Source organism: Bubalus kerabau, chromosome 11 (genome assembly GCF_029407905.1).
Source record: "Bubalus kerabau isolate K-KA32 ecotype Philippines breed swamp buffalo chromosome 11, PCC_UOA_SB_1v2, whole genome shotgun sequence".
In the NCBI taxonomy this organism is placed as follows: domain Eukaryota; kingdom Metazoa; phylum Chordata; class Mammalia; order Artiodactyla; family Bovidae; genus Bubalus; species Bubalus kerabau.
In genome coordinates, this window is record NC_073634.1 from 92,685,166 (window position 1) to 92,709,836 (window position 24,671).

Consider the following 24,671-nt stretch of genomic DNA (forward strand, 5'->3'; position numbering starts at 1 on the left):
GACTAGATGGAACTTTGTTGGCAAAGTAATGTGTCTACTTTTTAATATGCTGTCTAGTTTGGTCATAACTTTTCTTCCAAGGAGCAAGTGTCTTTTAATTTCATGGCTGCAGTCACCATCTGCAGTGATTTTGGGGCCCCCAATAATAAAGTCTCTCACTGTTTCCCCATCTACTTCCCATGAAGTGATAGGACCAGATGCTATGATCATAGTTTTCTGAATGTTGAGCTTTAAGCCAACTTTTTCACTCTCATCTTTCACTTTCATCAAGAGGCTCTTTAGTTCTTCTTCACTTTCTGCCATAAGTGTGGTGTCATCTGCATATCTGAGATTATTGATATTTCTCCCAGCAATCTTGATTCCAGTTTGTGCTTCATCCAGTCCAGCATTTCACATGATGGACTCTGCATATACGTTAAGTAAGCACGGTGACAATATGCAGCCTTGATGTACTCCTTTTCCTATTTGGAACCAGTTTGTTGTTCCAAGTCCAGTTCTAACTGTTGCTTCCTGAGCTGCATACAGATTTCTCAAGAGGCAGGTCAGGTGGTCTGGTATTTCCATCTCTTTAACAATTTTCCACAATTTGTTGTGATACACTCAGTCAAAGGCTTTGACATAGTCAATAAAGCAGAAATAGATGTTTTTCTGGAAGTCTCTCACTTTTTTGATGACCCAACGGATGTTGGCAACTTGATCTCTGCATCTTCTGCCTTTTCTAAATCCAGCATGAACATCTGGAAGTTCACGGTTCATGTAGTGTTGAAGCCTAGCTTGGATATTTATGAGCATTACGTTGCTAGTGTGTGAAATGAGTGCAGTTGTGCAGTAGTTTGAGCATTCCTTGGCATTGCCTTTCTTTGGGATTGGAATGGAAAGTGACCTTTTCCAGTCCTGTGGCCACTGCTGAGTTTTCCAAATTTGCTGGCATATTGAGTGCAGCACTTTCACAGCATCATCTTTTAGGATCTGAAATAGCTCAATAGCTCACTAGCTTTGTTCATAGTGATGCTTCCTAAGGCCCACTTGACTTCACATTCCAGGATGTCTGGCTGTAGGTGAGTGATCACACCATCGTGATTATCTGGGTCATGAAGATCTTTTTTGTATAGTTCTGTGAATTCTTGCCACCTCTTCTTAATATCTTCTGCTTCTGTTAGGTCCATACCATTTCTGTTCTTTATTGTGCGCATCTTTACATGAAATGTTCCCTTGGTATCTCTGATTTTCTTGCAGAGATCTCATCTTTCCCATTCTATTGTTTTCCTCTATTTCTTTGCATTGATCAAAGAGGAAGGCTTTCTTATCTCTCCTTGCTATTCTTTGGAACTCTGCATTCAAATGGGTATCTCTTTCCTTTTCTCCTTTGTCTTTCGCTTCTCTTCTTTTCACAGCTATTTATAAGGCCTCCTCAGGCAACCATTTTGCCTTTTTGCATTTCTTTTTCTTGCGGATGGTCTTGATCACTGCCTCCTGTAGAATGTCACAAGCCTCCGTCCATAGATCTTCAGGCACTCTATCAGATCTAATCCCTTTAATCTATTTGTCACTTCTACCATATAATCATAAGGGATTTGATTCAAGTCATACCTGAATGGTCTAGTGGTTTTCCCTACTTTCTTCAATTTAAGTTGAATTTGGCAATACAGAGTTCATGATTTGAGCCACAGTCAGCTCCCGGTCTTGTTTTTGCTGACTGTATAGAGCTTCTCCATCTTTGGCTGCAAAGAATATAATCAATCTGATTTCAGTATTGACCATCTGGTGATGTCCATGTGTAGAGTCTTCTCTTGTGTTGTTGGAAGAGGGTGTTTTCTATGACCAGTGCATTTGCTCAGTTCAGTTCAGTCGCTCAGTCATGTCTGACTCTTTGTGACCCCATGAATCCCAGCACACCAGGCCTCCCTGTCCATCACCAACTCCCAGAGTTCACTCAGACTCACGTCCATCGAGTCAGTGATGCCATCCAGCCATCTCATCCTTTGTCGTCCCCTTCTCCTCCTGCCCCCAATACCTCCCAGCATTTGCTCAGTGACTGGCTATAATTAATAGCCGTGTTTCAGGTCTAACATTTTCATATTCCATTCAGACAGGTCTCTGCTCCTATTAAGTCTGAGTCCTTTTTTTTTTTATTTTTTTGCTGCTTTGAACACAACGCTAGCAAAATATTCTAAAGTGATAGTTTTGAGAGATATTTTTTTAACCTAAGTCAAGTTGGGTTCATTACTATGCAAAAGAAAAAAAAAAATCTTCTTTGACTAAGTCAAAGTACAGAAGAAATAGCAACAGTTAAAATTATTAGGTAGGAACATTTACCCAGCTGCATTTTAAAATTCAATGTCATAGAAAGTTCATTTTCTTCTAACCCAAATAACTGCCAGTTTCTGTTGAGATTCCCTCTGGAAAATGTTTTCAGAAGAGGCTCACAGCCTCAGAAATCCAAATTAATCAAATTTATAGCTCTACATACCAACTCTTGTGTCACATGGCCATATATTTAAGCTATAAACTGCCCCAAACCAAAGAATATATGGCATTTCAATAAATAAGCTCTTGAAAACAAATTTCAATGTCATCAGAACTCCTGTATGATATTTTTTAGGTTGGCCACACATTACCTTTTTTTTTTTTTTGCCTTGAAAAGTGAGTCTCAAGAGGAAATGCAGCTATCTTTAGCATTTCTTAAAAAAAAAAAAAAAATGAGAAAAAAACTTTCCACATTCAGCTAAACAAGGAGTCTCTGGACACACTGCTCTGGTCTATTCCGCATTCCATTCCCATCCTGACAGTGTTTTCCTGTAAACACGAAGCCCGGGGTTGTGCTCATTTCTCATGAATGCCCGATTCAGGAGACCACTAAGAACCCGTCCAGGAAGAGTGGGGAGCAGACAGCAGTTGCTCAATAACCCACCCAGAAATTATAGAATCCAGATACAGCATCTTCACAATAAAGTCTTATATACAGAGCGCTGGCTACACACGTCTGTTATTCTGCTTCTTTTCAGATGAGCCCAAGGTCCAGAAGAGATATAAAAATAAGATCAAACAAACTCCACAGTATAATGCCACCTTGTGAATCCGGCATGGGGCTTCCCTGGTGGCTCCGACAAGTAAAGAATCTGCCTGCAATGTGGAAAACCTGGGTTCAATCCCTGGGTTGGGAAGATCCCGTGGAGAAGGGAATGGTGACCCACTCCAGTATTCTTGCCTAGAGAATCCCATAGACAGAGGAGCCTGGAGGGCTACAGTCCATGGGGTCTCAAAGAGTCAGACATGACTCATCGACCACACACACATGAACACGGCATATTTCAGACAGCAAAGACACAGATCCAACCCGGACAATCAATGTGTCTTAACACTGGAGTGGCCTGGCTGCAGCCAGGAAGAGTAGGTGGGACCCTGCAGGGGCGAGGGGGGACCTGGTCCATGCCCTTCCACCCACCAGAGATGGAAACCAGGGCGCATTAGTTAGCCTCTGTGGGTGTCAGCTAACAGGCAACCCTGTTGGGCTGCTGTGAGGCTTCATGAGACAAGTCCCCAGCACCCACTGGCCCCGTCGGTGTGCAGTAGACAATGTGGGCAACACACCTGTGGTCAGGGTGGTGACCATCACCATTCCACCCTGTCTGACCTCGGGACTTCCTTCCAACCTTGTTTCCAAGGATTCCTATCTTTTAAATTCTGTGATGGCCTAAGATTTAGTCCTCAGACTGTTAGGCCTTAACCTGGCTGGAGAATAATGCCCTGTGAGGGTCTCTTTAAACCACCCCCATAATTCCAGATCCCTAGAAGCAAGCTGTTCTATGGATCTTTCCTGCTACCAACTAGACCCCCCTCAACAGAGGCCATTCAACTGTGAGCTCTGCAGAAAACTCAAACGACAGCCAAACTTCAGAAGGCTAATTTACATCTATGTTTTCACGTCCACTGCATCCAAATGATGCAGAGTGGCACCCACCCGAAGCACGCCCCCCAGTTTATACACCGGATTCAATCACAGGAGTCATAAGCGGCTGCGACACCGGGGCACCTACCTCTTTCAAACTGTAGCTTTTTGTATCTTTGCATAATTTCAGCCGCCACCATGCACTCAATCTAAAGGAAGAAACAGAAGAAAAAGGAGTCTAACCATCTGAGGGCTAGCACACACTGCCAGGTCATCCTGGACAGAGCCTGGGACCCCCGACTCACTGGGGAGCCCCTGCACGTGCACCCCGATTTCCCCAGCCATACGTGCCTCATTCTCCTGCAGGTGGCCCTGTTTGGGGCAGGCGGCATCTGGACAGCTAATCGCAGTTTCTAATCCTTCTTTGATCAAGAGCTCCACATACTGTTTCAGGCACTGAAAAAAACAAAACAGAGAAGTGTCTGTAAACATCTTTCTTAAGGCTGAAGGAACAGTGATGCATTTAAAAAAAAAAAAAAAAGGCAAATCAAGCACATTGTTCCCGTACAGTTTTTTAAAATTTTTGCCCTGTAGTCCATGGCAATGACCAAATTAGAGGTTATATTCACTCGACAAATATTTGTGGGGTACCTCTGCTGCACCAGGGATGAGGATGCGGTTGGGTCCCTGTTTGCCTGACCTTGGCAAACACCACGCCAGTGCGCTCAGTGGGAGGAGCAGGGAGGCAAAGGAGGCTGGGGACCCCTACTCCTCAAACACACACCAGACATCAGGGTTCTGCTCAGTCCCCTGTATGCCACTGTTTCACGTGGCACTTGGAGTGTTTTCGCAGGAAAGTTATGACCACGCCATCAATCGAGTGTGAAAACTGAGAACCAAACAAGGAACCACCAGCTTCCCCAGATAGCAAGGGCAGAGCCCAGGCTCCAGCACAGCCTCACCTGCCTCTAGGCCGCCCCTGTGCCCCGACCAAGAACCCAGGTCGAGCTGCCCATCCTCCTTCAGTGACCTCTCACGCAACGGGCAATGACTGGCCGCCACTCCCCACCCCTCGACTTGGCCGTCTGGATGAACATCCAAAGTAAGTCAGAAAAGTAAGTAGGAGATGCAACCCAGAGTTCATGCCAAAGTGAAGCGGCCTTTCCCAGGGCCGGTCCACTCGTGCATTTACTGTCTGCTGGTCTTGAAGATCCAATGCTCCCTGAAAAGCACTTTTTAAACAACAAGTAGAAGAAAAGTGATGGTCTTCTCTAGGCAAGGTCACTGCCCGATGTGACTGAGACAGACACTGAAGCACTTACATCAGATGACATCAGAACTCAAAGAGGATAAGAAACCGGACCTCTCAGTGATGGGAGCACAAAGTTAAATGTCTCAGCATCATCTCCAAGTCCACTTCCTGTCACAGCCCAGGCTGCAGAGCTACAGAGACACCTGGAACCCGGGTCCATCCAGGCAGAGCTGAGGATCGGTCTCATGATGGGCTCGGGCCACAGCTCTCTGGACAAGAGACCGGAGATGCCCATCCTGCTGGGCTTCTGAGACAGTAAGAAAGAAAGTATGGAAAGTCACCTGGCGTGATTCCTGATTCACTGACCAGCTAAGTAAGAGTGGTGGCTGGCATCTGATGCATGTGTATCTTGGTGATTGGTGTCTTACAGTCATAGGTGTAAAAATATCACAACCTTAGCAGCAAGATCATTCTTTTACTTTTTTATAATTAAGTCTGTCTAAACCGAGTCTCTGGGGGGACACTAGAATGCCATAAAGTGATAAAAAGCTGAAAACTCTCAGAATATTGTGCAGAGAAGTACAATGTGTGGAGAAGGCAATGGCACCCCACTCCAGTACTTTTGCCTGGAAAATCCCATGGATGGAGGAGCCTGGTAGGCTGTAGTCCATGAGGTCGCTAAGAATCGGACACGACTGAGCGACTTCACTTTCACTTCAGTTTCATGCATTGGAGAAGGAAGTGGCAACCCACTCCAGTGTTCTTGCCTGGAGAATCCCAGGTGTGGCGGAGCCTGGTGGGCTGCCGTCTATGCCGCACAGAGTCGGACATGACTGAAACGACTTAGCAGCAGCAGCAAATCAAGTCTCTGGGGGATACTAGAATGCCATAAAGTGATAAAACACTGAAAACTTTCACAATATTGTGCAGAGAAGTACACAATGAGAGAAAGCGGACAAAATACAACAGTTAAAGCTGGTGTGATAGGTACACTCAGGGGACATTTCTGACTCTAAACATCGCTGTGCAAGGACTTGCGTGTTTCAACAAGCAGTGCGTCACACCTGGGGAGGGTTACCTGGGGGGTGAACATTCTATGCCTCCAGCAGGCTCTGCACAATCTGCAAAATGACTGTTTCTGGAAGCAACTTATTTGCATACTATATAAAAGGGATGGGGACTTCCCTGGTGGCTCAGTGGAGAATAACCCAACGACCAATGCAGGAGACACCAGTTGGATTCCTGATCCGGGAAGACCCCATGTGCCACGGAGCAGCTAAGCCAGTGAACCACACTCCTGAGCTTGTGCTCTAGAGGCTGGGGGCTGTAACTCCTGAAGCCCATGTGCCCTCTGGTCGTGCTCCACGACAACAGAAGTGACCACAACAAGAAGCTGGGACACCACAACTAGAGAAAAGCTTGGGCAGCAACAAAGACTCAGCACAGCTAAAAATCAATTAATTAGTTAAATTGAAAAAAAAAAACAAAACAAAGACTAGCAGAGCATGAAAGCCCCTTTAAAGGCGAGAGCAATGAGGATCTGTATCTGACCAAGCATCCACGGAAAACAAGTCCAGTCTTCTTCCAGATAGAAACCGGGCCATGACTCACAAGCTGTGTTTTTCAATCTAATAGCAAAAAGATGTCTTGAAATGAGCACCCGAAAATGCCACAGAAATCTTGGTGAAAATAAATATACAGGACAGAGGCAGACACTGATGTATTCCCGACTATTGTATTAATTACAGCTCTCCGTAACCAAAGGCCTTAGGACTCCGCGTTAATCACCACCTGTGTCAGCCAACTAAACAAACAAGACTCTTAGGAGGTGTTAATCGCTCCCCTTAGACAGAGGAGAGAACAAAGCTCAGGGAAGTCAGAAACAGGACAAAGTCGGGGTCTGCAAGTGGAGGAGCTTGGCTCAAACCCATGCGTGCCTGACTCCGAAGAGGTGGCAGTATTGTTTTTTAAACTCTTGCCTCCTTCCTCCCCAGTCAAGAATTCTTCCATAAGCAGTCATTGCTTACTTATTTTCTGTTACCTCGTAAGTTTTCTAATGAGTACAAAGAATCGTATGCATTTCAGACCAGCAAAGTCTGAGTCACACCAGAGTGTGTCCCTGATGCTTGGGTGCCGGGACCCTCCAGGACATCAAGACATCCAGTTCAGTTCAGTCGTTCAGTCATGTCTGACTCTTTGCAACCCTATGGACTGTAGCATGCCAGGCCTCCCTGTCCATCAAGACCCCCAACCCTCACCCCCAAAGATGCACCATGCTGAGGTTTCGGGGTGGGGGGGGTCCCATCCTGGGGAGGGGGGGTCAGGAAAGTAACAGAGATGGAAAGCTGGCCAGAGGGACAAGGCCTCTCCGGAAAGGGGCGTCCACTGCATAAAGCACAGGAGGGTCCGGGAGCCGGGAGGCAATGTGTGGAGAGCTGCAGAAAGTTCCAGACTGTTCATTCTCCACTTTCTCGCCCAACCCTTTGAAACCCGGGTCCAAAGATGCGGAGGGGGGCTACCGATCTGCTGGGACCCCCGTTGCTTCGGAATCCTTTGCTAAGGAGAAGGGGCCACAGAGAGACGGCCGCCTGGTGCGGAGTCCGCAACAAGCCATAACTTGGTCTGCTTTCTCCCTGGGAGGCCCGTCAGTTACTGATGATGCTAACAGCTGGGAGAAACCCCCAGAAACCGTGCTCAAAGGTGCCTGAGTGGCTTCTGCTTATCAGGGGTCCATGTTTACAAATGGCCCACACAGGCAGATCTGAACGACGGCCGTGGGATTCCCGTGGACCGGGTTCAGGCAGCCAAGACCCTGGGACCACCGCCCTGGTGGGAATGCCAGCAAACCGACATGTCAGATGTGAGCCTGCACCCCTCTGAGGCCCCTGGCCCCCCATAAGTGTGGAAGGAACAAACCCCGAGGACAAAAGAGGATGCTTCGGCAGCTAGGTGCCTGCACGCGTACCACGAGTTCTGCCTAGCCCCCACGGCCTCAATCAGGGAGGGTCTGCTTACCCCCTCTTCTGCTAGGAGGCAGGCTCTTTGAAACCCAGGCTGTTTATCCTCCCAGGCCCTGGGCCTGATGCAGTGCTGCTGAAAAGCAGGGCCTTAACAACTCGGCAGGAGAGACAGAGGCCGACAGCTAGGGGAGTGAGTGGTCCGCACACAGACCAAGCCAACACCCACACAGAAGTGAACATGGACACGCATCCATGCAGAGGAGGGGAGACCTGGGGTAGGGACCTCAGGTCACTGCCAGAGAGCTAGCTGGACGGGCACCCCGGGCCCCTTGGCGGACAAAGAGGGCAGACACTTCCTACAGGGCTGTCCTCAGGCGGCTGGAGCCACCGCCTGGCACAGCGGGCGAGACGAGGATGCTTCATGCAAACCGCCCCCCCGTCCCCCAACTGCTGCCAGGGGCTGGAAACCTGAGCAGACCACCCAGCAAGCCCCGCCGTGTATGTTCTGGCAGCAACACCACTCCAGGCTGCAGGGATTGACTTCACCCGAACCAGGGACTCCAAGAGATGAAGGCTGCTTTTGTATTAATAAAATTTTTAGAGGGAAAAAAAAAAAAATCAGATTTACTTTCTACTGAAAAAATGAAAACCTCTCATCTACGGGTACTCTTGGTCCAGGGGTCTTGCCAAACCACCAGCAAGCTGTCTCCTGGACTCATCTTCCCTGAGATCTCTGACCCCTCGGGCGCTGAAAGCCCAGGTGGGCCCCACAGTTGGGGGGCACTGGGTAATGTCGACGCTCAGTGCCCCGTGTGTCCCCTGGGCCTTTCCCTCAGGGTCCCTCAGGGTTTCTAAGAGTCAAAACCCAGTCAACCACTGGACCAGGAACATGACTTTCCCTGCAGGCAGTGTCCCTGGTGAAGGACACACAAAGAAGGTCTCAGTAACACCAGTTCCTGCCACTCTGACCCTGCTAGCCTGCACCCACCAGCCCCTCTCTGTCCACGTGGACGTCTTCCCACCAAAACCCTGCCAGACCACCAGTCCAGACTGGGGTGCCCATCCTTTTCACTGGCCCCCCGACCTGTAGCCTGGTGTCCATGTACAGCTGAGCCCACAGCCGGCAGGGGCAGACGCGACCCCTTCTGAGGCCCTGTCGCCCCAGAATGCCCCCACCCTTGTGGGAGAGCATGTGACCACAGGTGCAGAGAAAGATACGGGCTGAGCCCGTCTGATGGGCAATGCTCTCCTTCAAGAGCACGGAGTCGACAGTTCTCAGCTGCAAGTCTGTCACTTGCTGGGATTTTCCAGGTCAATTAAACTAGCAGGCATTGGGTACCCGCTTCTCTGGAGGGTGGCGCGGGGAGCTGTGATGGTGGCAGGAGCCACGCTCCTGCCTCACCACATGAGCGTCCCCGCCTCACCACAATGAGCGCAAAGAGGCAGACTGGCCAGCCTGAGGTGTGGATGCTGCTCATTCAATATCACCGCCCAGAGAGGAAGTTGTCCATCCCAGGGCTGGGTCTGCCCACGGCAGAGAAACTCCAGAAGATGGTGCACAGGTGTGATAGCACGTGGAGTTGAGAAACAGAGCAGATGGTTCTGGGGGACTACGAAGCCCGGGGGGCGGGGGAGACACGAGAGCACCCCAGAGCTGAGTGGAGTAGCAGGTGTGGTCTATGGAGGCCGTGGGTTCCAGGGTGCCCAGAGTCGATCCATATCACCAAAAGATGTTCTATAAGAACCTGGTCTCCATGTGTGAAGATGAACCTGACGGGGCAGGATGACCAGTGCCAATCAGGGCACTGGAGTGGCCCTGGCTGTGGGTAGGGAACCTGGCCCAGCCTCCGCCCATCCTACAGCTACCAGGATCTGAAAAACCAGCCATCAAATGTGGACCTGCCTTGGGAAGCCCTGCTGGTGCGGTCACACACCTGCTGATAAAAACGCAGGAGGATGCCCTTTGTTCTGGAAAGAATTGCCCTGTTCTGAGAACTGGGCCATGGCCACAGGGACCCAGAGGACAGGTGATGCCTGACCCTGGGGGCCGGACTCAGGGTGATGTTGGGAGGTGACCAGGAGGTGACAGCGGGGATGTTCTATGGATGACTCAGGCCAGCTCTGATGACACGGGAGCACTCTGGGACTGAGCTGGGCCTTCCCCTTGCTCCCCCAGCCTCACAGAAGAACATGAAGCTGAAGCTACGTCTTCTGCTCATCCGCAGAGACCAACGCCCGTCCAATGCTGCCCGTCCCCAGCGTGCTGGCCTAGAGGCGGAGCTCCTAGTGGGCAGGCACCATCCGCCACCCCCCCCACCCCGCCTCCACAGGGAGGGTGCTCTCCTCGGGCTTCTGACAAAGCTGCAGGAGAAGCCCTGCATGCAGGACACGGTCTGTCTGCTCCAAAGTCGTGCAGGATCAAGAATGAGCATGTAACCCCACTACATCTTTATCATGAAGACCTCCCGGGGGAAGGGAAGATAGGAGGGGTTGTGAGAAAGTGAAGCCACTCAGTCGTGTCCGACTCTTTGAGATCCTTCGGACTGTTGCCCGCCAGGCTCCTCTGTCCATGAAATTTCCCAGGCAAGAGTACTGGAGCAGGTTGCCATTTCCTTCTCCAGGAGATCTTCCTGACCCAGGGATCAAACCCAGATCTCTCACATGGCGGACAGATGCTTTGCCATCTGAGCCACAAGTAGGAGGGGTTAACATACAATAATTCAGGGAGCTGCAAGGTAAATCAACAGTTGGCCCTCATGTGGATTTCTGGGGCTTCCTCTGTGTTCTTGGGCACCCAGAGTGTCCCAGCGGGGTACAGAGAGGGACATGGTACGTGGTGCTCAGCAAATCTACCAAACCGCGATGGTCATCTGAGTGCATCTTTTAGGACAGATGTTCCCCGGGACGCATGGCTGGGGAAAGCTGCTCTTTTGGATTCCTGCAGTTCTAACCCCGAACTCAGAAGTGAGCTGAAGGGGTTAAGAGCCTGCAGACAGCCTGCCACAGAGCAGCTCCTCCACACACGTGCCCTGAGCCTCGGGGTGAACTCCGATCATCTCCATTACACAGGTGAGGCCCACAAGGGCGGCGGGGTCAGAAACAGCCTGCATTTCAGGGTGCTGATGCCCAAGCCCAGCTCCAGGCTTTCTCTGGATCCCCTTCCTCCTCGAGGTCAATCTTCTTCTGACCCAAAGCCTGTAATTCTCTGGTCATTTTTTTTATCTGAAGAGAGCCTTCCTGCAGCCTTGCACAACTTCCTCTCTTCGCTCTTCTCTTCTCAGGTCTGTCCCCAAGAAAAAGACACAGGCACTTCTGCTGGTGGGGGGCCCTGGGGCCTCCACAAGGGTACGGGGCCTTCCCCCGCCCACCCAGTCTGTGGACACGCAGGTGTTTCCTGTGCTTCAAGCCTCACGGAGCTGCAGACACAAGCAGGCCTGGTCTCAACATCTTAATTTTTAATAAACGGTTGTGAAAAAAAAAATCACAACCATCCCCTGTTTCTTCGTGCTCCCAGCAAGCCCCCTGCGAGAAAACAGTGCTCTTTTCCTCTGTTCACAAGCCCTGACTTGAATTAAGTGTCTGATCTGAATTAGAGCTGCTCTCCGGGAGAAAGAGGAAACTAAAACAAGGACAACAAACGAAAGGCGGGGTGAAGCCACGGCGGGGTGAACGAGCGACCTTACAGGGGAGGAGAGCTGTGGTCTCGGGAGGCCCTCCCCACGATGGCACAGGGAGCGACAGGGAGGGGCTGGGAGCTCGCTCCCGGGCACAGCTGCACAGGGAAGCCAGCCAGTTCGCTGAGGCTGGAAAACTTCCCTTCGGGCAAGAAAAGAGGCGATTTTGCATAAAGGGGATTCTTTAATCCAGCCAGACACGTCTGGACCATTCCAGTTCACCCTTCAGAAATGAAAACGCTCTGTGTTCTTCTTGGGCTGGAGGTCTGTCTGTCCATCCACCTCCCCCAGTTACCCTCGGCCTCCCATCCTTCCCCAGCTCAGAAAATGCCCCAAAACAGCTTCCTGTGCTCCAGGCTGAATTTCCTTTCTCGGGGGCTCAGTGAGGCAACATTGTTTGGCCACCAACCATGCAGCTGAGGCCGACTCTCTGCGGTTCAATCCGTCTATCAGGATGATTAGACAGCATCACTGACTCAATGGACATGAATCTGAGCAAAGTCTGGGAGATGCTAAGAGAACAGAAGAGCCTGGCATGCTGAGGTCCGTGAGGTTGAAGAAAGTGGGACATGACTGGGCGCCTGAACAACAGCAGTCACAGGTACGGCTGTAAACCAGGTACTTGGGGGCAGAACCGCGCCCTCAAGAAGCCAGGGTCTAGCATAAAAGGAAGTTGGATACACAGACTTAAATGACTGCAACCTCTGTCTCCTTATCCGTAAAATGTAGATGACGCTACCAAATAAGCCTACATTTCAAGGAGATCAAGAGATAAACAGAGCAAGGGGCAGGAAGGAAGAAGCCTCTGGGGAGGTGGCTGTGAGGGGACAGAAGCTAACCAGAACATCTGAGCAACACACAGGCAGGCCGTCCGGAGAGTTTACTTGTAACAGAAACTTTTTTAGTTTTTCACAGTTTAAAGAAAAATATTTTTTCTGGACTTTTTTAAATTTTGGAATTCCTTGAATGGGAAAAAAAATTATAAAATTCAATGAGACAAACAAAATAAATCCTACACCCTCATTTTTCTTTTCTGATGAGTAAAACGTTGGGTCTGAGTGAGGCCTGATGGGAACAGAAGACCTGCAGCCCTTAAGTCCCGTATAGCCTTTGGCTCAGAATGATGCTGGCGGTGTCTTCAGGAGATTCAGGTGTGATTTCAACACTCTCTAGGGAGGGGAGTTCGGGGGAGAATGGATACACATGCAGGTATGGATGGGCTGCTTAGCTGTGCACCTGAATCTATCACAGAGGCTTCCCCGATGGCTCCGTGGGGAAAGAATCCACCGACAATGCGGGAGACACGGATTCTATCTGTGGGTCAGGAAGATCCCCTGGAGAAGAAAACAGCGACCCACTCCAGTGTTCCTGTCTGAAAAATCCCATGGACAGAGGGGCTACATTCCAAAGAGTCGCAAAGTATCAGACACGACTGAGTGACTACGTATACTGACATGTATAGCTATCACAACATTGTTAATAGACTATACATCAATATAAAATCAGTTAAAAAAAAATACATCCTCTCCAGTTTAGCACTAAGGCAGTGCCAGCTGACACACAGAGCCAACTCTGCTGTGTGCACACTCGCCAGGATGGCGCCCTGGCCATCTCAGGCACACCACTGTTTAATTCAATTGGACACAAGCTACGGTGAAGATTTCTTTTCCAGAAAGGCGCGTGCACGCCACGGCAGGGTTTCTCAGCTGCGTTCCCAGCTTCCAAGTCTCTGTGTAACTGATCGCTTCTACACCACGAGCACCTGCAAAGGATCCTGCCTGGGGAGCCTGATGGACTCAGAAGAGAATCCTTCCAATAAAGCCGCGTAAAAGTGAGGGTGACCCTGCATGCTGTCCCTAAAACAAAAGCAAAAGGCTCATCCCGAAATCCTTTTAAGCCGGCGTTCCCGGCGAGACCAACCAGGGTGCAGAAGACGCACTGGCACTGGGCGATGGTCGTCATCTGCTCCACGGGGTACTCCCCCAGACACAGCTTGCAGGACACCAGTGGGTCCAGGGCCAAGTCCCAGGACGGCCGGCACGCGCGCGCGGCGCTCATGGCAGAGCAGTCTGAAACGAGAGAAGCACAGGCCGTCAGATCCGCGTGGCCTCCACGGAACCCAGGCAGGGCCACTCCTGGCTGAACCTGGGGCCCCGGGGCTGGCCGAGTGACCACTGAGGGGCCAGAATTTCATAGGCCTCATCGGGCCCTCTGAGAAGTTTTAGCCAGAGGCCCCTGACCTGGTCTGTGGGTGATGCTTCCTCTCCTGTATTGACGGTAATATTCCTTTCCCATATTGATGGTAATATACCTTCCCCATAATGATAGTAATATTCCTTCCCCATATTGATGGTAACATTCCTTTCCCGTATTGATGGTAATATAACTTCCCCATATTGATAGTAATATTCCTTTCCCATATTGATGGTAATATTCCTTTCCCGTATTGATAGTAATATTCCTTTCCCATATTGATGGTAGTATTCCTTTCTCGTATTGATAGTAATATTCCTTCCCCGTATTGACGGGTAATGAGGGATCCACCCACCCGCATCCTTCCTTCCATCCCTCCGATGGGTCTTGAGGAAGACACAACCCCACCAATCAAGCACCCAGCCCAGGAGGGCAGGACCTTAGCAAGCCAGCGAGAGAAGCTTTTGTTAACATAGTTTTTGATCAGGTCACGCTGTTCTCTGCTGTAGGAACATCACAGGGAAGCCAGTGTGTGAAGCTCTGGCCTCAGTGCTCTGTGTCCTCCAGGTGGAGTGGTCTTCCCACACCGTCTCTGTCCTCACTGCCCAGGTGTCAACTGACCTTCCCGAAACATGCACCACTGCCTCCTAAGAAAATCCTGGAAGATTGTCTAAACCGTGAGCTTCAGGGAGGTGGGACCTTGGGCAGCCTTGTTCACTTCTGTGGGTCAAGCACATCCAGCAGTGTCTTGGGTGAAGTGGACACTACACAGAGACATGGATGAACAGTCCTCACCTCCCCAGCCTCCCTGACATTCTCCGGCCATGTCCCCCCTGGTCTGTGCTCCCCTGACAGTATGCATCGTCCTATTACTATGTTCACACACTGATCTCCACTGTCTATGGCTAGAGGCGGCAGAGAAAGGGTCAGCCTCCAGCTCTCAGCTCAGCTCTGATCCACGTGGCCTCCATAACTGCCTGCTGATGGATCAGATGCTTGCATCCAGGGATGTGGCTTCTCTCATCCTGCCCCTGGCACTGGATTTAAGCCTTAAAGACATTTATTTTGTACCTGCGTTGGTAAGTATGTCTTTATTCTACCAGCACCCCTTGCTCCCCAAATTCAGAACTGAGAAAGATTCATATAAATTTCACATAAAATTCCTGGCCATCTGAACTCTTACCACTTGCTATCCTAATCTTAAGACCTAACTTGATTTAGACAGCTGGCATCCTTTCCTACGGAACCTCACTGTCTGAAGTGAGGAACGAAAAGATTTGGAGAGCAAGATACATCTGCATTGCCCCTAGTCCGTGAGGTCATGAAAAGAGGGTTTGTCTCATTCAACTCCACACATATGGCAGAAGACTGTTTGCATGTGTGCATGCTAAGTTGCATCAGTTGTGTCTGACTCTTTGCGACCCCACAGACTGTAGCCCACCAAGCTCCTCTGTTCATGGGATTCTCCAGGCAAGAATACTGGAGTGGGCTGTCATTTCCCTTCTCCAGAGGATCTTCCGGATCCAGGGATCGAACCCACATCTCTTGTGTCTCCTGCATTGGCAGCTGAGCTCTTTACCACTAGCACCACCTGGGAAGCCCAGAAGACTGTGTGCATAGTGACAAAGACACAACACATCCCGGGGAAGAGAAGAAGACAAAACAGCACTAACCAATGACCAGAATGTACACAGGACGGCTCTTGGATCTTAGAAAGTCTCAAAGATATATGAGACAGAGTTCTCCACCTTGGGGTATTCAGTTTCAACTCAAGAACATTCTCGGCCAAATAAAAAGCTAACTGATAACACAAGGGAGAGTTTAGGATTACGTGTGAAATCAGTGCTCAGGAACTTTGGAAAAACTAGAAACCAGCCTGGGTTAGAATTCTCAGAAGAGGAGAACTTTGCAGAGGAGAGGCTTGAGTTTTAAGGGCAAGTTCCATTACCTATAGTTGCGAAAAGGGGGTGGATATCAAAATAGGAGAGAGAAGTGTCTAAGCATCTTTCACCAGACAACAGAGGTGACACCACAGGGACTCAACGCTTCCGGGGCCAATAGGACACCCATAGCTAGTTGGGTGCTGGGTTACCTGACCACAGTCAGCCTCAGTCTGCCCATCTGTGTGATGGGGCCATAATCTCCATCTCCCAGGGCTGGTGCAGCATTAGGAGAGACCGTATAAAAGAAATGGCACACCTGGCAAGGCTCAGTAAAGCCCCTCTCCCCTTCCCCTACGATGCCTCATTTAGTCACAGCTCATCCACCTGTGAGAAACACTGGTGACACCCGTCCTTCCTACAGTCAGGGCCTGGGTGTGACCACCACCCGTGTGAGTCATTCTCAAGGTCACGATGTGTGCATGTGTATGTTCAGCGGCTCAGTCATGTCTGACTCTTTGCAATCCGATAAACTGTGGCCCGCCAGCCTCCTCTATCCGTGGGAGTTTCAAGGGAAGAATAGTGGAGTGGGTTGCCATTTCCCCCTCCACGAGACTAATAGTTTATGATGAACGAGGTCAGATTTGTGATCGAAGAAGATTTAGATTCAGGACCAGGGACCAGGCTTGATCACTCAAGAGCTTTTATGTAGCAGAGTTTTATTAAAGTGAAAGATAACAGAGAAAGCTTCTGAGAGTGCCCCACTAGCTAGTCTTATCAAGGCCTTATATACTTTTGCCAGACCCATTCCCACAACATACATCTTAAATAACCAGATTAGAACAGTAGAAAGGTCTCACCAGACCCACTCCACAACCTACATCTTAACGGGACTAGAACTAACAATAAAAAGGTCTTACCAGACCCATTCCCATAATATACATTTTAAGATAACAGGATTAGTCAGAAGGTTCTTGTTAAGGAGAAACATGTCCTAGAGCAAGATACATAGTTATACAGACTAAGGCAAAGCAATGTAGAAAAGAAAAAAAAAACATTTGTAGTTTTCTCCTCCTCGGGGAGCTTCAGACCGCTTTCTCCTCCTTGGGGACCTTGGATTTCTTATCAACCTGCCTAGGAATTGACTCTCTCAGGATCTTCCTGACCCAGGGACCAAACCCACGTCTTTTGCATCTCCTGTACTGGCAGGCAGATTCTTTACCACTGCGCCATGTGGTAAGTCCAAGGGTTACAATACTTTTCTTAAAAAACAAAACAAAACAAACAAACAAAAAAAACACACCCTCTTCTTGTGTTTTGACAGTCATAGTTCACTGGGTATCACTAAGCAAATATTTAGTTAGGATGAAGCACTGTGGGTTCCAGGCAGGGCACTGGTGGAGGAGGGCACTGGGACTCAGGGGAAGAGACCACAGGATGATCTTGGAAACTCAGAGGAGATAAGACACAAGGACACAAGACCCAGGGTGTGAGTGACGTCAGGCTGACGGAGCAGCAGAGGGGACCCTGACCTGTGAGAGCTCAGACAGGCAAGGGGAATTACCGAATTCCAGCTGGAATGGGCTTGGCGGGGAGGACAGAAATCAGAATTCAGAGCAGTGGCCTCTTCCCAGGTCAGTTAATATCCGAGAGCAGCTTAGTGTGAAGTAAGTGTAACTTCCATTGTTAGAAGAGAACTCTGAGGTGGTCTGTGGCTAAGAATCTGCCTGCCGATCCAGGGGACACGGGTTTGATCCCTGATCAGGGAAGATCCCACATGCCACAGAGCAACTAAGCCCGTGCACCACAGCTACTGAGCCGGTGCTCTAGAGCCAGGAGCTGCAGCTACTGAGTCCACATGCCCCTGCTGTGCAACAAGAGAAGCCACTGCAGCGAGGAGCCCGCACACCGCGACCCCAGAGCAGTGCCCCTCCTTCCCGGTAAGGAGAGAAAAGCCGCATGCAGCTATGAAGACCCAGTGCAGATCAGATCAGATCAGATCAGTCGCTCAGTCGTGTCTGACTCTTTGCGACCCCATGAATCGCAGCATGCCAGGCCTCCCTGTCCATCACCAACTCCCGGAGTTCACTCAGACTCATGTCCATCGAGTCAGTGATGCCATCCAGCCATCTCATCCTCTGTCGTCCCCTTCTCCTCCTGCCCCCAATCCCTCCCAGCATCAGAGTCTTTTCCAATGAGTCAACTCTTCGCTGCAGCTGAACATAAATAAATAAAATTGTAAAAGAAAGCATTAAAAAGTAGAAGAAGAAGAGAACTGATACAAATTCAAGTAGCTTTCGGAAGGGTTAGAGTCTTCCAGATAATTAAAACAAACATGATAATTTGAACTTAAGTCAAATGGGCCAGAACATTTAGTTGATTTGAGGGGTCATTCGGCAATCTGGAGGGTGCAGAGGGAACCAGAGTCAAGACTCCCCCACTCCCTGAGTCTATTTTCTTTTGTAACATTTCCCTGAACCTTGAATCTACGATTATTATTATATTAAATGTCCACTGTTATTTGGATCCCGGGATCATGGGCCAAGATTATTTTGTTTATATTTCCCAGTACCTTCTTCTGTTTTAATACCTAATGTCTCTTAAAGCTCAGAGGATGGAGCACTGACTATATTTTGATTAAGTTGTTGTCCAGTAGCTCAGTTGCTCAGTTGTGTCTGACTCTTTGTGACCCCATGGACTGCAGCATGCCAGGCCTCCCTGTCCTTCACCATCTCCCGAGGCTTGCTTAATGTCCATTGAATCAGTGATGCCATCCAACTATCTCATCCTCTGTTGTCCCCTTCTCCTCCTGTCTTCAATCTTTCTCAGCATCAGGGTCTTTTCTAATGAGTCGGCTATTCGCATCTGGTGGCCAAAGTATTGGAGCTTCAGCTTCAGCATCGGTCCTTCCAATGAATATTCAGGATTAATTTCCTTTAGGATTGATGGGTTTGATCACCTTGCTGTCCAAGGGACTCTCAAGAGTCTTCTCTAACACCACAGTTCAAAGGCATCAATTATTTGGTGTAAGAATGTTAGCTAGGCCCTAATAGGGATCACAAAACTTTATTGGAAGCATTGAGAAATCACTTAAGACTGGAAGTGTCCCCAAGGGGGCAGAGATTGTTTAATTGGCTTTTCTGTCCTGGAGAGCTGCGGACAGGCAGCAGTGGACACTGTCTGAGAGGTCTGGGGCCCAGATTCTGCAGAGATGTCACCTGCCAAGCATCAGATGACACAGTATGTCACCCAGAGACCCGGATTCAAATTCCTGTCCTGCCACTTGGTCATGTGATTTTGGAGAAATTACTCAACCTCTATGAACTTTAGCTAAGTTTTTTTTTTTTCTCTCTCTCTGTAAAACCTATACATCATCACCTCCCATGTACAGTTGTGAAGAGTGAGTGAGAAATAATATATTTAAAATTCCTGGGACATAGTGCCTGGAGAATCCCAGGGACAGAGGAGCCTGGTAGGAGGCCGTCTATGGGGTCGCACAGAGTCGGACACGACTGAAGCGACTTAGCAGCAGCAGCAGCAGTGCCTCCTTAGTAAGCAGAGGTCATCGTGCTACATCAGACTGAAGAGCCTGAACATTAACCGATGCGAACGAAAGTGAGGAGAGAAGCTGAACCGAAAAATGATAAGATTGACTCAGGGTCAGGAAGTTCACGCTGATGGGCCCAGATTACTTTGGAAGAAGGAAACAACCCAACCTCAGAAGCCTCCAGCTTTATCATCCGCTGCGCAGGCTGCGGTAAGGCTGAAGATCACCCCAACTGGCAGAAATCGGGAGCTTAACCCTTGTACACTGTCTTGAAGCCCACAGCCCCAGCCCCACACACTGTCCCTCACCCTGGACTGCAGGTTGCCCCTGACTGGTCCCTTCTTAGACGACTCACTCTCCTGCAGCTTGGTGCCTTTCCTGTTTACGGCCTGGCCAAAGATATGACTCTCAGTCCAGTGTGCAGGGCTTGACCTCTTGCTTCCTTTCTTCCTGGACCACGATTTCCACTTGACCTGAGACAGCGCGGCCTTCTGCTGCCCTGGGCACAGGTCAGCTGCCGCCCCTCACCTCCGTGTCTTCCGATTTAGCTTTGGAGCAGGTCAGACATGATTTCCTGGCACCTGATCAGTACTCTTTCCTCCAGAGTAGACCCTCTCTGAGGTGAGCTCATCATCACGATTAAGAGGGAACAACAATTGGGCATATTTTACCAAAAAAAAAAAAGTTACATTGTCTAAGCCCATCACGACCTCAGGATGGGCTGAATATGACTTTGCAAACATTGAGCAGCTGCAAACTTGAAACAGGAGTTGGCAAAGAAACTCACAATGCACAATGCGAGAAAAAAAAACAGTCTTTGTTTTCTTAATGTGAATGTCAAGTCAAATGAAACAACAAACTATTTTAAGAACATCTGGTCGATTATAAGTATTATTCAATCTGAGCAACTCAAAATGTTTATAAGGCAAGTCACTCATTAAGCACCATGGGGTTATGCAAAGAGGGTGCATGGTGAGGTCTACACGGATGAGAAACAGCCAGAAGGGAAAAGAACCCCTTGAGGGAGACAGTTGTAAAGGTATGGTGTGGTTATTCGGCCAGAACCATCCTAGCCCTGGGGCATTCCAGGTGACTCAGTGGTTAAGAATCTGCCTGCCAATGCAGGAGACAAAAGAGTCTCAGGTTCGATCCCTGGGTTGGGAAGATCCCCTGGAAGAGGAAATGGCAAACCACTGCAGTATTCTTGCCTGGAGAATCCCATGGACAGAGGAGCCTGGCAGGCTACAGTCCAAGGGGTCCCAAAGAGTCTGACATGACTGAGCGACTAACACACATCCCAGCCTCGGGCTTTGGGGCTATGGATTCTGCACATCCCTCTTTATCCTCCGTCACCCCTTCAAAGCACAGCAGTGAAAGGGAAACCAAACCAGGAGCCAGCCAGTCACACCCACCCTTTACTCTCAGGACCCCCTCCAACAAGCCCTGCTGCCCTAAAGCCAACTAGGATGTGTCCATGTTCTTCACCGGCAGAGGGAGCAGGAGAAGACATAGCAACCTGAGTCTTCCAGAGAGTTCCCATCACAGTGAATCTGAGAAGCACTGGGCTGTGGGTCCACAGGATGGCATCGCCCCGGGCACCTCCCAGCCAGAAGTCCATGGAGGTAGAAGCTTAACACACGATCGACTCTGAAAACCGTGGCACTGGGCAATCTGTGTCTGCCAGGCGCTAGGTTAGACTCCGTGTACGGACCTTCCTTCATTCTTTGCCATCACTCTCTCTGGGGAGGCAAGCAAGGATCAGGGAGGAGGAGCCCCCTCTGAAAGCCACAAAGATGATGTGTCAGTTCGCAGGTGTAACACACGTGCCTCTGGTGGGGGCCAGAAGTCAGCACTGGCGGAGGCTGTGTGTTGGGGGAGGAGGGGAGGGCGAGGGCTATGCAGGAACTCTGCATTTTTATCTCCATTTTACTGTGAACCTAAAACTTTTCTGTATGGTAAGTCCCTAGAGATCTGTATCAGTTTTATAAATCTAAAAAGTCAAATCTGTTCATCTAAATCTAAATTTAAAAACCGAATGTGTTCATCTGACTTGCCCTAAAATAAAACATTTATTTTAAAAATTTGTTTTTATTTAAACCCAAATAACCCTATTAACAGAGAAGGCAATGGCACCCCACTCCAGTACTCTTGCCTGGAAAATCCCATGGGTGGAGGAGCCTGGTGGGCTGCAGTCCATGGGGTTGCTAAGAGTCAAACACAACTGAGCAACTTCCCTTTCACTTTTCACTTTCATGCACTGGAGAAGGAAATGGCAGCCCACTCCAGTGTTCTTGCCTGGAGAATCCCAGGGACAGCGGAGCCTGGTGGACTTCTGTCTATGGGGTCGCACAGAGTCGGACGCGACTGAAGCGACTTAGCAGCAGCAGCAGCAGCAACCCTATTAAAGGGTTTCCCTGGTGGTACAGTTGGTAAAGAATCTGCCTGCCAATGCGAGAGATAAGAGAGATGCAAGTTTGATCCCTGGGTTGGGAAGATCCCCTGGGGGAGGAAATGGCAACCCAGTCCAGTAAAATTTTTGCCTGGGAAATCCATGCACAGAAAAGACTGGAGGGCTACAGTCCATGGGGTTGCAAGAGTCAGACACGACAACCCTATTATTAATAAAATGCAGAGTCAACTGGGAATATTTTAAGAGTCTAAAATTTTTATCTGTTTTAAGATTGTATTTTCCCCAAGCAGCAATATTTTTGTTTTTAACTTTTTTTTTTTTAATTGGAATACAGTTGATCTACAATGTTGTGTAGGTTTCGGGTCTGCAGCAAAGTGATTCATATATATGGATATATATTCTTTTTACAAATTCTTTTCCATTACAGGTTATTATAAGACATTGAGTCTAGTAACCTGTGCTATGCAGTAGCTCCTTGCTGGTTATCTATTATGACATGTGTGTGTATGTTAATCCCAAACTCCTAAATTATCCTTCTCCACCCCCTTTCCTCTTTGGTAACCATAGTTTGTTTTCTATGTCTGTGAGCCTATTTCTGTTTTGTAAATAAATTCATTTGTATCTTTTTCTTTTAAGATTCTACCTCCAACAGTACAATTAATTGTGATACTAAAAATCAGAGGCCAAGGGATTAACTGGGCAGATTAGTGTGTATATTTTTAACCATCCAACCCTATGTGGGTCTTGAGATGCTAATGAACGCAGTAACACTCCAAGAAGCTGTACTACAGGCTGTCTCCACTGGACAAAACACAAACCACGTTTTGTTTTGTCCACACATCATCAACACATAAGCACAACCACACAGCATCAAGGTTAAAAAGAAAATAAAAACAACTTTTAAATCATTTCACTGTCACAAGCTCCGCAGTATTCAGACAAAGGACAAGGGGCCCATGGAGCAGGGAGCGTGCTGGCCTGTCCAAGTGCACTCGGCACAGAACGAGGTCTTAAATTCAGTGAAGAAACAGCCGCAGACTGTCCTGCGCAGGGACGGGTGTCCAGGCTGCACACTGCTGAGGGGACACTCCATGGTCCACGGGTCCCTCACTGCACTCAGGGTGAGGACACTTGCCTTCATCTACCCTGGGATCTTCTGTCTAGCTCCCTCCTACCTCTGAGAGATTCGGACCATTTTACAAGCACTATGAATTCACCTCTGTTAACAGCGGCTCAGAAGCTTCTTTGTGCTAAAGCGTGGATGGCTGAAGGGAGCCAGTCATTCCCCAGGAAGCAGAGTCCCTCCCACTTCATTCGCTGCCCCGACCCTGTCCTGAAGCCTCACCCGGCGGGGCCACTCTCTTGCCAGGCTGCCCCATCACCCATGTCCCTGCAAGACCCTGTGTTTGAGGAAGGTAAGGTTGGAGAAGACTCTTGAGAGTCCCTGGGACTGCAAGGAGATCCAACCAGTCCATCCTAAAGGAAATCAATCCTGAATATTCATTGGAAGGACTGATGCTGAAGCTGAAACTCCAATACTTTGGCCACCTGAATCGAAGAGCTGACTCACTGGAAAAGACCCTGATGCTGGGAAAGATTGAAGGCAGAAGAAGGGGACAACAGAGGATGAGATGGTTGGATGGCCTCACTGATGCGATGGAGATAAGTTTGAGTAAACTCTGGGAGCTGGTGATGGACAGGGAAGCCTGGCGTGCTGCAGTCCATGGGGTCGCAAAAAGTCGGACAGGACTGAGCAACTGAACTGAACTATGTTTTTAAAATATCTGTATTACTTACAATTAGTTAATAAAAGTGACCAAAGTGGGTTTAAAAAGCCAACCCAGGAATGGGAGCTCTGTCCCTTTCAAAGGCCCCTGCACAGGTGATGGGGAGAGGAGTCCCTTCCTGGAGCATCTATTACTGGGCACCGAAGTTCACTGCATGGGGTGGGGGCAGGCAGGGGAAGGGTAAAGGCTCGGGGGTGAGCAGAAAGGGGACTTGAAGGGGCCACTTCCTTCCACAGAGCAGCCTGCACCTCCTCCAGCCCCTCTCAGGGCCCTGAGTCTGCACTTCTCCTGCCAGAAAAAGTCTGGGCTGGTCTGAAGCCAACAGAGCGCACCTTCCTGCCGCCGCCGGGGCTGTGACAGAGAGGGAGCCCCTCACGGACACGACAGAAATCCGGCTGAAGAAGGCCTCAGGAACATTTCAAACACCAGCCAGACTTGGGCCTGGACACCCTCCCTCCAAGCCTGGGCAGACCTGCGGACTTGCTCCCGGGAGCTGTATCTCTTTCACCGGAGGCTCGTCTTTGGAAATAAACGGCCAGGAGCACAATCTTTCCCTTCTAAGTCGGACAAACCCTCTGCAGGAGAGCTCAAAGGGTCCCCACGGCTTCCTGCTCACAGTCTGTTTCCCGCAAACACCCTGCCGTTCTGACCTCCATCCCGGAATGGGGTGCAGCGGCACACCCAAAGAAACGATCACCCCCACTGCGGATGGCACACTCCGGCCAGCAGCAAGCAACACTTTAAAAGCCAGACACAAAGTCACCGTGTTTCAAGGCTGATGGGGGTCAGCATCATGTGTCCTGTTAGGGATGATTTCCTTACTCCCCACTGCTTAGGGGCCTGCTCAGAGGTCGAGTGGCCACCCCACCCCGCCCCACCCCACCCAGAACCTTCTACGTGGTCATATACCACCCTGAGTGCACCGCATTTTGCCAGGGACACAGTGACCCCTTGTCTCCACTCCTGTTTTTCAGACAAGGACACACAGACAAGAGCAACAGCACATGTCAATGCATGTATGATGGAGCATGACCAGCATGGGCCGCCCCCTGCTCTCACGCATCCCGAGCACCTTCTGC

General features: G+C 49.5%; 1 protein-coding gene across 4 annotated transcripts in view; it reads right to left on the minus strand.

Moving 5' to 3' along the window:
* RNF144A (ring finger protein 144A) overlaps positions 1–24,671 on the minus strand; it is a 132,341-nt gene that overhangs the window by 23,874 nt on the left and 83,796 nt on the right. For 3 of the 4 annotated variants that reach the window (XM_055541017.1, XM_055541018.1, XM_055541016.1), the window contains 3 exons: positions 13,696–13,844; positions 4,241–4,345; positions 4,038–4,098 (listed from right to left, as the gene is read on the minus strand). In XM_055541017.1, the coding sequence (XP_055396992.1) occupies positions 4,038–4,098; positions 4,241–4,345; positions 13,696–13,833 (304 nt within the window). In that variant the 5' untranslated portion in view covers positions 13,834–13,844. Of the gene's footprint in view, positions 1–4,037; positions 4,099–4,240; positions 4,346–13,695; positions 13,845–24,671 lie in introns of those variants that run through there. The other variant, XM_055541019.1, reaches the window with a different exon arrangement.